Source organism: Pinus tabuliformis, chromosome 7 (genome assembly GCF_031772625.1).
Source record: "Pinus tabuliformis cultivar Carrire ecotype Pingquan chromosome 7, CPIR1, whole genome shotgun sequence".
Taxonomy (NCBI): domain Eukaryota; kingdom Viridiplantae; phylum Streptophyta; class Pinopsida; order Pinales; family Pinaceae; genus Pinus; species Pinus tabuliformis.
In genome coordinates this window covers 1,613,356,207-1,613,370,314 of record NC_142293.1, presented here as the reverse complement: position 1 = coordinate 1,613,370,314, position 14,108 = coordinate 1,613,356,207, and the positions used below count along the sequence as shown (strand labels likewise).

The 14,108-nt window shown below is 39.0% G+C and overlaps 1 protein-coding gene across 3 annotated transcripts in view; it reads left to right on the top strand.

Moving 5' to 3' along the window:
* LOC149254375 (uncharacterized) overlaps positions 1-8,291 on the top strand; it is a 56,150-nt gene extending 47,859 nt beyond the window's left edge. For all 3 annotated transcript variants that reach the window (XM_089460139.1, XM_089460141.1, XM_089460140.1), the window contains 2 exons: positions 5,480-5,538; positions 6,568-8,291. In XM_089460139.1, coding sequence (XP_089316265.1) covers positions 5,480-5,538; positions 6,568-7,963 — 1,455 coding nt within the window. In that variant the 3' untranslated portion in view covers positions 7,964-8,291. The remainder of the gene's footprint in view (positions 1-5,479; positions 5,539-6,567) is intronic.
* Positions 8,292-14,108: the final 5,817 nt, after the last annotated feature.

The window sequence follows — 14,108 nt, the reverse complement described above, 5'->3', positions numbered from 1 at the left end:
TGAGCAAAGTGGCTCACTTCGTAGCTGTTAAGTCTACAAATTTAGCTATTGAGGTGGCTGAAATTTTCATAAAGGAGATTGTAAGATTGCATGGAGTTCCCAAGAAGGTTATCTCGGATAGAGATGCCAAGTTCACTTCAAAGTTCTGGAGAAAACTATTTTCTAGTTTGGGAATTGAGCTAGAATTAGCACAACGTATCATCTTCAAGTTGATGGGCAAACAAAGAGGACAAACAAAATTCTTGAGGACGTGCTAAGGATATATCAATATGTAATGCACCAACCAAGAAGTGGGAAGAGTACCTTCCACGTGTGGAATTTGCATATAACAATGGTTGTCAAGAGTCGATACCTTCCACTTTTTGAATTTGCATATAACAATGGGTATCAAGAGTCGTTGAGAGTGAGCCCATTTGAAGCACTTTATGGGAGGGTTTCTAATATTCTTATCAACTGGAATGATCCAATGAATAGAGTTTTTATTGGGCTTGATATGTTGAAGGGGATGGAATAAGAGATGCAAACTATTAGCAGAATTTTAAAAGTAGCACAAGAGAGGCAAAAGGGCTATGCGGACCAACATAGGGTAGGGTTCACATGGAGTTTCAAGTTGAGGAACATGTTTTCCTGTGAGTTAGACCCAAGAAGAGCTCCTTGAAAATTGGGTCATGTGCCAAGTTGGCATCACGGTTTTGTGGGCCATTTGAAGTGCTCGAAAGGATAGGGCCAGTGGCCTATAGGTTGCCCTTGCCTCCATCAATAAGAATTCATGGTGTCTTTCATGTTTCATTGCTTAAAAGATATGTACAAGATGCTAATCATGTATTTGATTGGTCTGTGTTACAGGTAGAACCAGAGGGAGAGTTCCAATTGGAACGCCTATGCATCTTGGATTGGAGGCAGCTCACGCTCTGGAATCGAGTAATAGGGCAAGTGAAAGTGCAGTGGAGGAATTTAGGGCTCGAGGAAGCCATGTGGGAAATGGATAACAAGGCGTGGGCAACATATCCTTTCTTATTCGCTGAATAACGCAAATGTAAATATAGTGTAAATGTTGTACAAAGCTCTGTATATAAAGCTCCAAATCAACAATGCCTGGTCCAAAGCATGTTTTGGTTGTGTATGGTTATTGAACACTGAGGACGATGTTCCATCCAAGGGGGTGGGGACTGTGACATCCCCTGGGTAATATTCCCTCATTGTGAATAATTGTAATTATTTAAAAGGCTAAGAGAAAGGGACATGAATTCTAGTTGCTTGGGCAGGGAGATTGCTTGAGGAAATGGTTAATTTAAATGTATCAGTCATGGGTTGGCTGAGAAGTTAATGGGTTGATTGGGCAATAAATTTAACTGAAAAGGCAAGGACATGCCCATGTGTCTGTTGGCTCTAACAACAAGCAATAGAGGACAAAAACATTAAGGAAGGAATGGGTTGTGCTGTTAAGGCAGTTGATTGTGTGGAACCTTGGAAAATGATAGATGGTTGATCTGGTAGGGGCATGAAACCAAGTTGAGAGAGAAGACAAAGAACACACTCTCATTGGAGCACGCAATACTAGTAGTAAAAAACATGCATTAAGAGTGCATACACAATGAAGCGGAGGACTCGGTCTCTCGTGCATATGCAGTGGAAGAAAGTTGTGAAGGGTACCACAAGAAAACCTCCTGCAAGGGTGGAGGTGAAAACACAGAGAGAGCAACGATCAAAGTTTGCAATAATCAAGCTCTAGAGAAAGTAAACTGGCTGAATAACCTTCAGAGAGGCTTGTTGGGTCAAAACACTATAGAGAGTAGTGGCTTGCCTGTAAGGCTAAAGAAACCATTGGAAGCTTGTGGATTGATGAACCTATTGGATTGGGAAGAGTCACTCAGGTACTTGTGAGGGTTGATGAACCACTAGGAGTTTGCCTTGGGGCTAAAGCTTTGGTGCTTGACTCACTGATGAACTACTTGGAGTGGTGATCTGTTTACTCATTAGTAGCTTATCCACTGATGAACCTTCCCTTGATGTGGACTCTATTCTCCCGAAAGTGAGCTATAAATCTCTATATTGCAATATCTTGGCATGAATGACATCATGTCTATAAAGTCTAGAAAAGTTAAGTGAAGGCTTGTGGAGTTGGTGGATGAAGGCAGTGTGGCCTTGTGGCATCCCGTTTCAGCTGATATGTTGATTAAATTCCTTTTAGAGCACTCCACCTCAAGCATTTAAATTTGGCTTAGGGGTGACAACTACAAGTAACTGTGGGTATAGCTTGTCTATGGTTGGGTAGAGAGTTAGAGTCCCACTCTTAGTTGCCAGATCTCTTATAAGATAAGTATTCTCTTAAGCTTTTGCTTGTGATTATCATGTCTCTGTTTATTGTACTGAATGAATGCCAAGCTAATGTTGAGGAGTGTTGTTTCCTCCATGAATGAGGATGTCAATGTCTTATGTAAAGATTTAAAAGGAATCTTTCATTCCCTTTGAATATTTCTGGGCTTGAAAATTAACCTCAGTTTCCTGAGTTTGAAGAGATGGGTAATCTCTATCTATGACTAATTAGTATTACTTGCATTGAAATGTTTGAAATCTCTGATTACTGTGTTGATAAGTTTGCTTATACCAGCATGTAAATGTGGTGTAAAAACAGGCCAGACTGAGGTGCATTTAAGCTCAGGAGAGATAGCACTTGTTTGTATCTCTGTATATAATATACATATATATGTGTATGTTTTATGGGCTGCAGGCCAAGGGTTTTCATGAAATCATATGTATGAGTCAGGCCCCAAATTCTTACCAGAACTTCTGGGATTTTATTTCTGGGCAGATGTGGCATAGTGGGCCATCATACATAACGCGAGGTGAAAGGCTGGAGTTGTGTGGAGGTATTGGGCCACTTTAGCAGCGGGGTCCACAAATTTCCACACAATCCTGGAAATTTGTACCCTGAAAGAACTCTGAGAGACTGCCCATGATATTCCTGAGATGTAATCTTTGGGATGAGGTGGCATGGAGAGGGGCCCACACTGTGTACTACGCCCATGATCTATATGTATTATGTAATGGGACTTGCTAAAGAGGTTTAACGAGTATGAGCAGGTCAACAGCATATATTTTTTTCTGAAAGAAAAAAAGACAAACTCTCTTTCTATTATAAAAGAGGTTTTCATTTACATAGATTTTGTCCAGATTTATCCCTCCCCCAAAACAGATATTAAATTATCCCAACCCAACACAAATTTCTTCTGATTAAGTCCATTGCAACGTGTATACAAACGTCAAAATCCTTATTAGACTGTTCTGTAGAAACTAAAATCTAAAATGAAACCCGTGATTACATAAACAGAAGAAAGACTAAGTCCGGAAAGCTCAAATAGTGCATTCTAGCAAAAAACACAGAAATTGAAATCTGTCAAAAGGATAAAAAACTACCCTCAGATCTCTATGAACCCTGACCTCTGGAAGGTACCACCTGAAAAAGAGGAGTAACTAATTCTGCCCAGAGTATGGTTGCATCCTTCTTTTGACAAAAAGTCAGCCTCCATATTCTGTTCTCTGAAGATATGTTGCATAGAAATCCTATTGAAATTCGAGATCAGTGACCTTGTACGCTCCATCCAGTTTGTGAGTTCTGGGACCTCTAATGAATGTTTCATATTTGCCCAATCAACAATCACTTTAGAATCTCCGAAAACATCGAGCTCAGCTAAGTCCAACCACTTGGCACAATAGAGAATGCCCCATAGAGCAAGTAATTCCGCTCTTGTGTTTGTGCCACTGCCGCTGGACCATCTAAATTTGTAATAATCTCCAGGTCTCAAGACTAATATCATACCATTTCCACATCAATCTGTTGACAATGCACTGTCAAAAAACCTACTGGGAAACTGTTCCATATATTTTATAAAGCATAACTTATTTTTGGATTCCTTTAAATAATGGGTCCTTTCTCCAAATAAAATGCTGATATTTTTATGCAGGTTCCCCTCATGTCCAAATGTGACTGAGCAAAGATCTTTGCATTCCTAGATCTCCAGATTCCCCATAAAATATGGAAAGGCAGAGTTTTGTAATCCTTATGCTCTGAAACCCACTGAGAGAAGCATATATATATATATCAACCCCACACATGAACTGGTTGGCAGCTTGCGTGCAGCCTATGAGGTGGAACTTGGGGACCAGAAGCATATATATATATATATATATATATATATCAACCCCACACATGAACTGGTTGGCAGCTTGCGTGCAGCCTATGAGGTGGAACGTGGGGACCATGTGGGCGCAATGGGGCAGGCTTGATGACGTGGTACAATCTGATTGGCCAAGACTTTAATCAGCCATATTTTTTGATCCGGGAGCCAGATTGGTGCAAAGTTTATATCATTGGAAAGGTCCGACGAGACAAACACAACGATGCTATCCAGCTTAAGTTCTGAGATGGTTGAAAAAGATCGAAAAAAATTAGAGATGGTTGGGTCAGCTTTGTAACTGTCTCCTGTCCTTAATCGGGCTAGGGTTAGTAGGGGGTGTGTTACAGTTGTTGCCTAGGGTTGAATAATCTGTCCAGTTTTAGGCAGATAACCTCCCCTACGGGGCAGCAATGTGATGAAGTTTGGGCTAGAATTACATTGGTTGATTGAAGAACTCACTTCAGGCAGGACGTGTTATTATAGCCTCTTTATCATTTTAAAATTCTGTAGTCCAGGCTTCCACAATCAGGGATGTAGTTTTGCAAATTTAGGGATCATCATACAGAACAAGTCTTAGCATTGTTTGCATCTGCAAATTAGAATAGGAAAAAGCTTTTGGTGAGGTTATGAGCCTCAGTATAATACCAACCATAGTAATCCCAGTTACCCGAATCCAATGATGAATACTTTACAAAATACTTTAGCAGGGATCCTTGACAGAACTGCCCACAAAGATTATCAAATTCCGGATCATTTTATTCAACATCAAGATATGAAGTTCAGGTTTAGGGTGCCACATTCAACATAACAGGGTTCTTCTGTGGTACCATGGTTGCTCACAGCAATGGCTCCTTGAGACAGCTTAGTGGTGTTATTGGGGGATGGAAATGCATACTGCCCATCCTCTTATGGCTAATGGTCAGGGCCTGATAGGCCCAGCAAGCCAAGATCAATGTGATAGGACTAGTTACTATGGATATGCTGGAAGATTGCTCAAATGCTTCAATTGTAACTTCTTCTTAATATAGGTGGCATGTAGACAATATAAACTATAACTATAATTTGTATCAAACACAGGATATTAGACAAAAATAAATATTTTCAATGTCGAGTGAACTATGATAATCACCGAGCAAAGAGAAGAAATAAACAGCCTGCTGGTATGTCTCACCAGTTTATGAGCTATGAATTCATTTAGAGAACAATTCATATTGGTGTGTATGTTTAGTGCTAGTATCTCCTCGTTGTTACCAAATATATTTTGCATATGAGGATTAATATCTTTGTTTGTTCTTTGACAGAGCCCCTGTGAGCATGCCTTTTGCTTAATGTGTGCGAGGAGTGAGCCAAGCTGTTATCTGTAAGTTCAAATCCTTTTCTTTTTGTAGTGCCAATACATAGATAGGTCAGAGTTATCTTGCTTTTAAGGAAGTATGACCTCTTCTGTTACTGGAAATTGGAAATTAAATTCAAAGAAAATCATTGCTTGATTATAGAATAACAAATAGCTGCAGCCTTGAATAAGCCATGGTTCTTGACTCGATGAAAGTTACAAATTTAAGTCTTGAAATTAGACAAGTAATTAGTAACATTAAATCTGTTAGTGCTGATTTGATAGGGCTTTACATATTGTTGGTTTTGTTGTTTTTGGAATATTTCAAATAAGGTAATTTCAGATTGGTTTCAAATTATGTCTAAATCACAACACTTGTTATGGATTTTTCCAATTTAGATATTTGCAACATTCTGGTCAGCTGATAGCGCAGAGAGGTGTTCTCCAGCGCAGTATGGTAGAGATGTTGTAATGTAATATCCTGTTTAACATTACATAAAAATAAAATAAAATAAAATAAAAAACATAAAATTAATAATTATACTTATAATGATAATTAGAATTATAATTAATAATTAAACCAGCCTCGATCCATCTTAATTTCGGATCTACCAAGTGTAGAGAGGAATCAAATCTCTTGAGATGCAAACTTTTTTTAGAGTGAAAATAGATTTGATCTCTCTCAGTGCTTGGTAGATCCGGAGTTAAGATGGATCTGGGCTGGTGTATATGCGAACTTCATCTTAAGATAAGGGTCAGGCCTCCTTGAAAGGAGTCATGTTTCTTCAAGAGCAGCTGGTTGTATTATATTATTTATTAATCGCTTTTGTATAGATTCCAGAATACTGGGATGGCATTTTGATTGCCTCTCTAATTTGCCTGTTCTTTGTTATCCTTGCAGCTTTTCACACCTAGCTAATAAGGCGATAAGTAAATCAGTATAATTAAATGCATTAATGCTTTATATCAATTAGCTCTTAAAAGGTACATTAGTATCATGCAAAAGCATTTTTATCCCAGCAAATATAATTAATTGGTATTTTCACTTTATTTCAGGTGTGATGAAAGGATTCAAAAGATACAAACAATAAAAATGCTCGACGGAATATTCATTTGCGGGGCTCCACATTGTTTGCGGTCATTCTTGAAGAAATATGATTTTGAACAGCATCTAAAGGATGTGCATTTTGATTTACTTATGCCGGAATCTGAAAAAGAAGTGCAACAGAAGGATGTTTCAACAGCTAAGCCAAGTGTATCAGAGACCCAATATAAGCAACAACCATTGCATGTGGAGTCTCAAGTACTAAGCCGCTCTGTGTCAGCCCCTTCTCTTCATCCTTCGCAACAAGTTCCACATGCAGCAGAATCTTCATCTTTCCGGCCTCAACCCAATAGCGTGTCAATGTCACCAGTAACATCTCCACCTGAAAAGCAGCCCCAACTGAATCAGTCTACAGGGTTTACTGGGACACCAGTAACATCTCCACCTGAAAAACAGTTTCAATTTAATCAGTCTATCGGGTCATCTTCTGGAGCAAATTTTCAAGAACAAAAATCAGAGCATAAACAGACAGGTTACCAGCAACAGTTTGATAATCACGGAAACACTAGTGTTAGTCCACAGCAGCAAAATCAGGTGATGCCTCAAGTTTCTGAAAAACAGCCCAATCAGTCTCCTCGAGATTACTATCAAAGACATTTGCATGGAGAAAGGCATCATACAAATTCAGAGCTGTATCAAAGCCCGCATTCAGGACAACAATATATTCAGAAGCAAGAAAAGCAACAAACGGATGGACTTTATCAGCATAATCCAGCATATCAGGTGTTACCACAGAGGCCACCAATGCTTGTGTCTGCAAATCAACCAGGGATACCTCCATTCCCAAATTACCCATATCACATGTCTTATCCTATGCCACCAGAAGTACAACCTCAACAGAGCACTCCTCAGTTTGACCCAACAAGATCTGGCCCTCCTGTCGATGAGGTGGCTGTTCAAGCTAGTATGCAAAATGTGCAAGAAAATAATCAAAGAATGCCAATGCAGTCACCATTTATTCCACAAATGCAAGATGGTTGCCAGATGACCCAGCATGCAGGAAATGCAGTTGTATCCAATGAGGGCACATCTGTAATTGCAGGGCCACAGGAAGTGTATATGCATCCAAATAGGCCAGGCCCATTTTCTCACTTTCAAGGTGATTTAGGGCAGGTTCCAGCCGGCATGCCCATGCAATTGGTACCACAGGGTATGGGAATTGGTTTTGATCAGTCTTCACATTTCCAGGATCCTGCGCATGGTCCAGAAATGCCTTCCCCTTTACCCAATCATAGAACGTATCACAATATGCCTGTGCATATGGATGCTGGAGCTAGTTATGGATGGGGTGGTGGCAGACCAAATTTTGGAGGCCATGGCTATGGAAGCTGGTCAGGGCCTTCTTAACACCATGTGCAAAATTTTGTGGCGCATAGATCTTTTCTGGCTCATTCATGTACATTGCTATGAATATCTATTTTTGGGTCTAATAAAATGCTTTAGTACATGGATTGGGTCAAATTTTTTATCATGTTATCTTCTCTAAAACATTCCCATGTACCGTGCAAAATTCATCCATTCGATTGTTATTCGTTATAACTTTATTTCTCATAGTTAGCTCTAACACTGTATATGAGCTTAGGATCAGGGAGAAGCAGGGTGAATAGGAATGTCTTCTCTTCCATGGTCGAATTGGAGCACATTCATGCAAATGAAGTTTCAAAATTTAAAGATATATCTCGAGTACCCTTTTGGATTAGAAACAAAACACAAATTTCATTAATATTTAGTATTTACATATGTTACTGTGGTTTTTATTTGTTTTTCATGAAATGCCATGCTATAATCTCTAAAATGATCCTAAGCCAAGTGACTCCATGATCTGAAAATCACTTGTGAGTGATCTCAGCTAATTAAATTAATGAAGGTATTACAGACTCATGTGCTGGTATGTGTCTATGGTACCTTAGGCAATGGATCAATAAGATTGCAAAATACACACAGACTGGAAAATAGTAAGAGAAACACAACAAACAAAACAAAACACAACAAAATTTAATAAGGAATTCACCCAATCCTCCTGGGCTACATCTCCGGTCCAGCTTTCAGTGGTGGCCTTCTTTTATTGTTGTCAGGCCAGGGAGTAACTCCATAAGGAAGAAATAATTTCATTGTATTATTCCATCAGGTAGGTCTTCATTATATACATGAGGGAGACACTGTTCAGTTTGTCTCCCGATCACTGTTCATATTTCCTATTTATCTATTTACAATAATTCACCCAATCACAAGGATTAGGTGTCAACATTCCCCCCCTTAATCTGAAGGAATGTTGGTGAGTCCAAGCATCATTTTGAATCGTTCAAGCTTTTCCCTTCCAAGTGCTTTGGTGAAGATGTCTGCAATTTGCTCATTTGTGGAACAATGACGGAGATGGATTGTTTTGGCCTCAACATGATGTCGAATCAGAGGATATTTAGTATTGATGTGCTTCGTTCGATCATGGAACTTTGGGTTCTTGGCCAACTTTATTGCAGAGGTATTGTCAATCATGAATGGAGTTGATTGTACTTGTTTTATCTGCAAATCTTCAAGAATTTGCCTGAGCCACACAATTTCTTTTGTTGTTTCAGCAGCTGCCACATATTCTGCTTCTGTTGTGGAATCTGCTGGAACTGATTGTTTGCGTGATCTCCAGGAGACAGCTCCTGATCCAAGACTCATAGCATATCCTAAAGTTGATACTCCAGTTTCTTTGTCTCCATTGAAGTATGAATCAGAGTATCCAATCAAACTAGAATTCTTTTTGCAGCATACCAATGTCTCTCACAAGGCTTTTGCATAAACCTGGAGAGGATTCCAACAACAAACGAAATGTCTGGTCTAGTAGTAGTTAGGTAGTTGAGACTTCCTACAAGTGGTCTATACTTTGTTGCATCTTCAAATTATTTTCCTTCAATAGATGTGAGCTTTAAGTTTTGTTCCATTGGAGTAGCAAGAAGATCGCACTCTGTCATGCCAAACTTGTTCAACAAATCTCCAATGTATTTCTTTTGAGAAAGAAATATGGACTTTGAATGTTGGGTTACTTAAATGCCAAGATAGTAATGAACATAGCCCAAATCAGTCATTTCAAAACTTTTCCCCAATTTCTTCTTTATGGATGCAATGTAGCTTTCATCGTTCCATGTCATCAAAAGATCATCTACATACACCACAAGATATACAACTGTTTTGCCAACTTTTTTGACAAATAAAGTTGCATCATCAAGATCAAAATGTTTGAAACTGAGTTTCAGAAGAAGCTCAGTTAGTTTTTCATACCAGGCTCGCGGTGCTTGTTTGAGGCCATACAAAGACTTCACAAGTTTGCATGCTTTATATTCATGTCCTTTCACAACAAATCCTTCAGGCTGGGACATAAAAACATTCTCTTTTAGATCACCATTCAAGAAAACAATTTTTACATCCATTTGATGGACTTTCCAACCGTTCTGAGCTGCTAGTGCAAAGAGTGTCTGGATGGTAGCCCATTTTGCTGTGGGGGCAAAAGTCTCCTTATAATCGACCCCTTCCTTCTATGCAAAACCTTTTGCCACAAGCCTAGCTTTGTGCTTGTCAAGTGAGCCATCAGCTTTATACTTGTTCTTGTAGACCCACTTGCAGCCAATTGGTTTGGTTCCTAATGGAGGATCAACCAGCTTCTAAGTGCCGTTCTTTATGAGAGCATCATACTCCTTTTGCATCACTTCTTTCCATTCGTCATGAGAAGAAGCTTCTTTGAAGGAAGTTGGTTCAAAATCTGAAGACAAGTTCAATTCACAATCATAAGAAACATCCATATCAACAGGTGAATTAGAGTCATCTACATCACTTCCATTTTGCCGGTTTGAATTTATGGTCCCTGTCTTTCCAACTTCATCAGGATGAACACTTTCAAGTGTCTTTGTCAGCCACTTTGGGGGACCTTTCTTAGATGGTCCACGCTGCTCCGTTGATTGAGTTGGGACTGAATCAAGATTGAGTCTCCCAATTCTATCAATTACATCACTTAAAACATCATCCATTGTTGGAGTTTCATGCGGGGGAGAGTGTTCTTCAGAATAAGATTCCACATGTTGATCTAGAATAGGAATCCCCCCTTCAAGATGTGGAATCTGATTATCAAATTCTTGAAATGATTTTGCTTTTGCGAATCTATCCAAGCGATCAAGTTGCCGCTCAACAACATTGTCAGTTTTGGATGATTCAAGAAAAATTACATCTCTAGATACACCAAACTTCTTATTTACTTCATCATAGAGACGGTATGCTTTGGAGGTGTTTGAACACCCCCAGAAAGATACACTTACGACTTCTAGCACCAAGTTTGTTTCTATGTACCTTTGGTATCAAGGCATAACAGGTGGAACCAAAGACGCTGATGGACATCTATTCTTTATATATGCAACACATAAAACAGTATTAGCCCAAAACATTATCTTTACATTTTTGAAGAAGAGCATGGATCGTAACATATTTAAGATTGTCCTATTCATTCTTTCAGCTACACCATTCTGTTGGGGATTATAAGGCACAATTATTTGATGTTTGATCCCAAGTTGACGAAGATAGTTTTCAAATTCATTTGATGTGTATTCTTTTCCATTATCAGTGCGAATAGACCCAATATGAGATTGTGCATCATTTTCAATCCATTTATGAAAATTCTTGAATGTTTGAAAAGCATCAGATTTGTTCTTCAATAAATAAACCCAACACATTCTTGTGTAGTTATCAATAAATGTCATGATATATTTATTTCCATTTGCGGAAGGAATAGGCATTGGATCACATAAATCTGAATGAATGAGTTCAAGTTTCCTATGTGCTCTTGAATGTGAATCATGAAAAGACTATTTGCTATGCTTTCCTAGAATGCAAGCATCACATTGCTTAAGTTTCCTAGGAATTGTAGGCAAACCAGCGACACCATTTTTCTTCAATAAACGGAGACTGTCATAGTTCAAATGTCCAAATCTAGCATGCCATAATAAACTTGATGGAAGTGTACCTTGTTCATGATGAGAATTGTATGAGAAATGTTGTGCATGAGCAGAGGTTCCTTGCAGTTTGAGAAGCCTTTCTTCTATTCCCCTCATGACAAGTGAGTGGTCAGATGCTTTTCTTACTTCAAGCTTGCCATCAAACATATGAATGGAGTGACCTTGCTGGCGGATGTGGACCAAGGACAACAAGTTTCTTTTGAGTTGTGGGAGATATAGAACATGATCTAGAAGAAAGTTTGGAAGACCAGGCAGTTTAAGCCTGATTGTGCCATGCCCTGATGACTTGATTTTTGATTGATCTGCAAAGTATACTGCTCCATCAACATTGTCAGTGAAATCTTCAAAAAAATCTTTTCTATGAGTCATGTGGCAGGTTGCTCCTGAATTAAGCAATCAATCATTTTTCCAGGAAGCAAGTGAAGCATTAAATAAATCTTCATTTACTCCTCCACTGTTAAGGAGAGGGACGGAGTCACTCACTCATTCTGATGGGTGAGTATGATCCTCAACAGGTGAATTAACGTATGTAACGCATTGTCCATCCAGTCACTTTTTCTTCTCCATCCCCAGTATGCCTTATGCCCGCTTTCAGGTCAATCCGCAACTGCCAAACAACTCATGTTACATTGTGCCACAACATAGTAAGCGGATTCAGGGGCTTTACCTTTGTCTGTATCATCAGTTTTACCTTTCTGTTGGTTTCTTTTCTGCTCAATTTTGTCCAATGGTAGCTTGCATGTAGAGACATCATGTGATCCATTTCTTTTGCAGCGTATGCAGTGCAAATATGCCTTTTCTCCTTGAGAGTCTCTGCCCCCCCTGCCTCTAAAATCTCTTCTACCTCTTGCTCTGGAAGAATCTTGATCAAGATTATCCTCTCTATGTGCAAGAAGAGTTGTCTTCTTTTCCAAACCCTTCACTTTTTCAACAAACTTCTCCATTATAAAAATTTGAACTGAGCCCAAAAATAATTACAGTATTCGTAGCAAAACACTAACAATAATTTGCTATGACTTTCCAAAAAATGGAATCAACTGCAATATATTTCATGTCATCAACAAACAACATAAGCCCTAATGCCATCATTTCATACAACTTCATCCATTCAAAACTGCGATGTAGGAATGAGTCATGGCTTCTTTTGCAGTTTGACCAACAGATTGACTAAATTAAAAGCCTTTTTTTTTTTCGATGAAGGAATGATTCATGTCTTCATTTAAAGTTCGGACAATAGATTGATCAGATGAAAAGACCTTTTTGTTCGCCGCATTCTAGCTCAGGCCGTCAGAAAAGGCGCAATCTAGTTAGTCAATATAGAGAGCAGTCTTATTACTTTAGCAGCCAAAAACTATAGTTATAGCAAAATCTCGGCTTACCATAGAATACAATCTATGTATAAAATGCTAACAAAGAGAATTTGTTGTCTATGCTTGTAAATATACAAAAGAAACTCTCACAAGGAGTGAGAAGCACTAAGGCCCTTGAAACAAAATACGTTTCTGTTCAGCGGAGTGTATTTTGAGCTACGGCTTGGCACAACTCATCCTCATAAAACAACAGACCAGCGTTATGTCAACGGCGTATATATCAGCGTTTACCAAGATACTGCAAACACCTTCACAGTCTTAACATCTACCACACAAAAATAAACTATTACTCCTTTAACCTTCTGCGTTGATACAATCATAAAAACTGTGGTGAAAAATTACGGAAATATGGCCAAAGCAAAGCGTGTATCCCGTCCATATCCACGCATAGCCATGCTGTCTCCCTAAATATTCACGCGCAGGAGCGGCAGAACATATGGAAGCTTTCGGGGCAGATGAGAACACTATATGCATATTAATAAAATTGTGACTGTATTAATATCAAAACCGCAGGTAATAACAGCAAATACCAAGATCCGTAGGTAGAATGGGCGGTGTATTTAACGCATATGCCAAAAGACAGCGTATAGCCAAAACATATTCAACATAAATATACCAGTGTTCTTCAGAACGGAGCAGCATTCAATACAGGGTTACCATTCAACTCAGGAGCAGCGTTCAACTATATGCGTATTAACTGTAACCAGCGTTCAACTATATGGAGCAGCATTCAAATCAGGAGCAGCGTTCAACTGAATGGCATTTTCATTGAAAAAATGGAGCAGTGTTTTCACCAGACTCCAAACAGGACCACGCTCAATGTGACAACGTTCTTTTCCTCCAGCGTTCAATGTGACAACGATTTTTTCCTCCAGCAATCAACGGAGCCAATGCATACGCTTTTCATGGACCATTCATAATTACAGCAAACGCAACATAATTACAACAAACCAATAGTCATAATTACAGCAAACGTATGGAGCAGAGCGCAGGTAATGGCAGACACTCAAAAATTATGGAAAATTTATGTGACTGATAGACAACGTTCAAAAATTATGAAACGTATGGATTCTAAATGTATTCAGATGAACAGGGCGCAGGTCTTATAAATAGAATATGGCAGAACGCAGGCAGTAT